Source organism: Kogia breviceps, chromosome 19 (genome assembly GCF_026419965.1).
Source record: "Kogia breviceps isolate mKogBre1 chromosome 19, mKogBre1 haplotype 1, whole genome shotgun sequence".
Lineage (NCBI taxonomy): Eukaryota > Metazoa > Chordata > Mammalia > Artiodactyla > Physeteridae > Kogia > Kogia breviceps.
This window is the reverse complement of record NC_081328.1, coordinates 33496195-33497586: the sequence shown is the minus strand read 5'-3', so window position 1 is coordinate 33497586 and position 1392 is coordinate 33496195. Positions and strand designations below refer to the sequence as shown.

Sequence of the window (1392 nt, the reverse complement as noted above, 5' to 3'; positions counted from 1 at the left end):
TGTAGTTTGACTCTGGAGTCAAAGGTGGAAGGGTTCATACTTCATTCTTGCTTATAAACAGGGAAGATTCCCTGGGGGCCCATTCCCAATTAGTGTTATGAATATACTCTCTTAGCACTGCATCCTCAGACACGTTTCCGTTTCTCATACACAGGCATAATGCATTACTTGCTCTGATTCCTTAAGTCATTAATAACAGGACAGTCATGACCTAAATCAATTCTTTTCTTTCCACAGTATTAGAGTATTGGTCTGGATTTATGATTTCTTTGCAACGCATAGTGATCCCCCCCATGGAAGTGAAACCTGGGAATGAAACCTTTCTCAGAGTGAAGCAGCATACATGTGTTTAAGGCCCAGGCTCTGTCCCTGCACTGACTGGTTTAAGTCCTGGTTCTACCTCTTCTAGCTATCTGACCTTGAGCAAGTTGCCCAACCTCCATGAGCCTCAGTTTCCTCACCTAAAGAATGAGAATAGGCCCGGCTAGTCCAGGCCTGAGAAGTTGGACCAACCCCAGCCTGGGTAGGACAGGGGATGTGACAGACCTCTACAGGTCCCAGTGATGATGGCGGTGTTTCTCGATGAGGTAGAGATCGAGGACTTCCAATATGAGAAGGACTCAGAGAGGTACTCCTACCCCTGCCCGTGTGGGGGTAACTTCTGCATCACCTGGGAAGATTTGACAAATGGGGAAGACGTGGTGAAGTGCCCTAGCTGCTCTCTCATTATAAAAGAGATTTATGACAAAGATCAGCTTATGTGTGGAGAGACAGTCCCAGCCCCTTCCACCAGCAAAAAACTAGTTAAATGCCAAAGAAGACTTTAGGACTCCAAAGCCTGAACTTTGGGGAATTAACCAAGCTGGAAAAATCAAATGCAAAGTCACTGACTTCTTCCTGGGGAGAATCTTTTTTTTTTTTTTCTTTTTGGCCACTCCATGGGGCTTGCGGGATCCTAGTTCCCCTGACCAGGGATCAAACCCAAGCCCCCTGCAATGGAAGTGCGGAGTGCTAACCACTGGACTGCCAGGGAATTCCCGACAATCATTTTGTAGCTTATTATTCATTAGAGTGTGGATTCTTTGCATTGGCCGCAGAATTAAGGTCCAGTTGAAGAAGCAAGTCCACCACATGACACACCTGGATTTTGTGCTTAGAACTTTGAATTGGAAGTTTTCTTAATTTTCCATCCGAACTTAAAGGAAGATAATTTCAAATCGGTGCTTTCTTTCCCTCAGTTTTATTTTAATTTATATTTTTAAAATTATTTATTTTTTAAATTTTGGCTGCACTGGGTCTCCAATGTGGCCCACAGGCTCTTCGTTTCAGGCTTCTCTCTAGTTGCTGCACACAGGCTTCTCTAGTTGTGGCACGTAGGCTCCAGAGCACGTG

At 44.8% G+C, this 1392-nt stretch overlaps 1 protein-coding gene across 1 annotated transcript; it reads left to right on the top strand.

Moving 5' to 3' along the window:
• Positions 1-566: 566 nt before the first annotated feature.
• Positions 567-827, top strand: LOC131746171 (diphthamide biosynthesis protein 3-like). Its single transcript, XM_059047249.2, has 2 exons — positions 567-670; positions 746-827. The coding sequence occupies exons 1-2, from the start codon at positions 567-569 to the stop codon at positions 825-827; spliced, it is 186 nt and encodes a 61-aa protein (XP_058903232.1).
• Positions 828-1392: the final 565 nt, after the last annotated feature.

What these genes read in the sequence shown, in the direction of transcription:
- LOC131746171 (XM_059047249.2), top strand. Translation starts at nt 567, where the DNA reads ATGGCGGTGTTTCTCGATGAGGTAGAGATCGAGGACTTCCAATATGAG. An exon ending in GGGGGTAACTTCTGCATCAC is followed by an intron (nt 671 to 745) that starts CTGGGAAGATTT and finishes AGAGATTTATGA; the next exon opens with CAAAGATCAGCTTATGTGTG.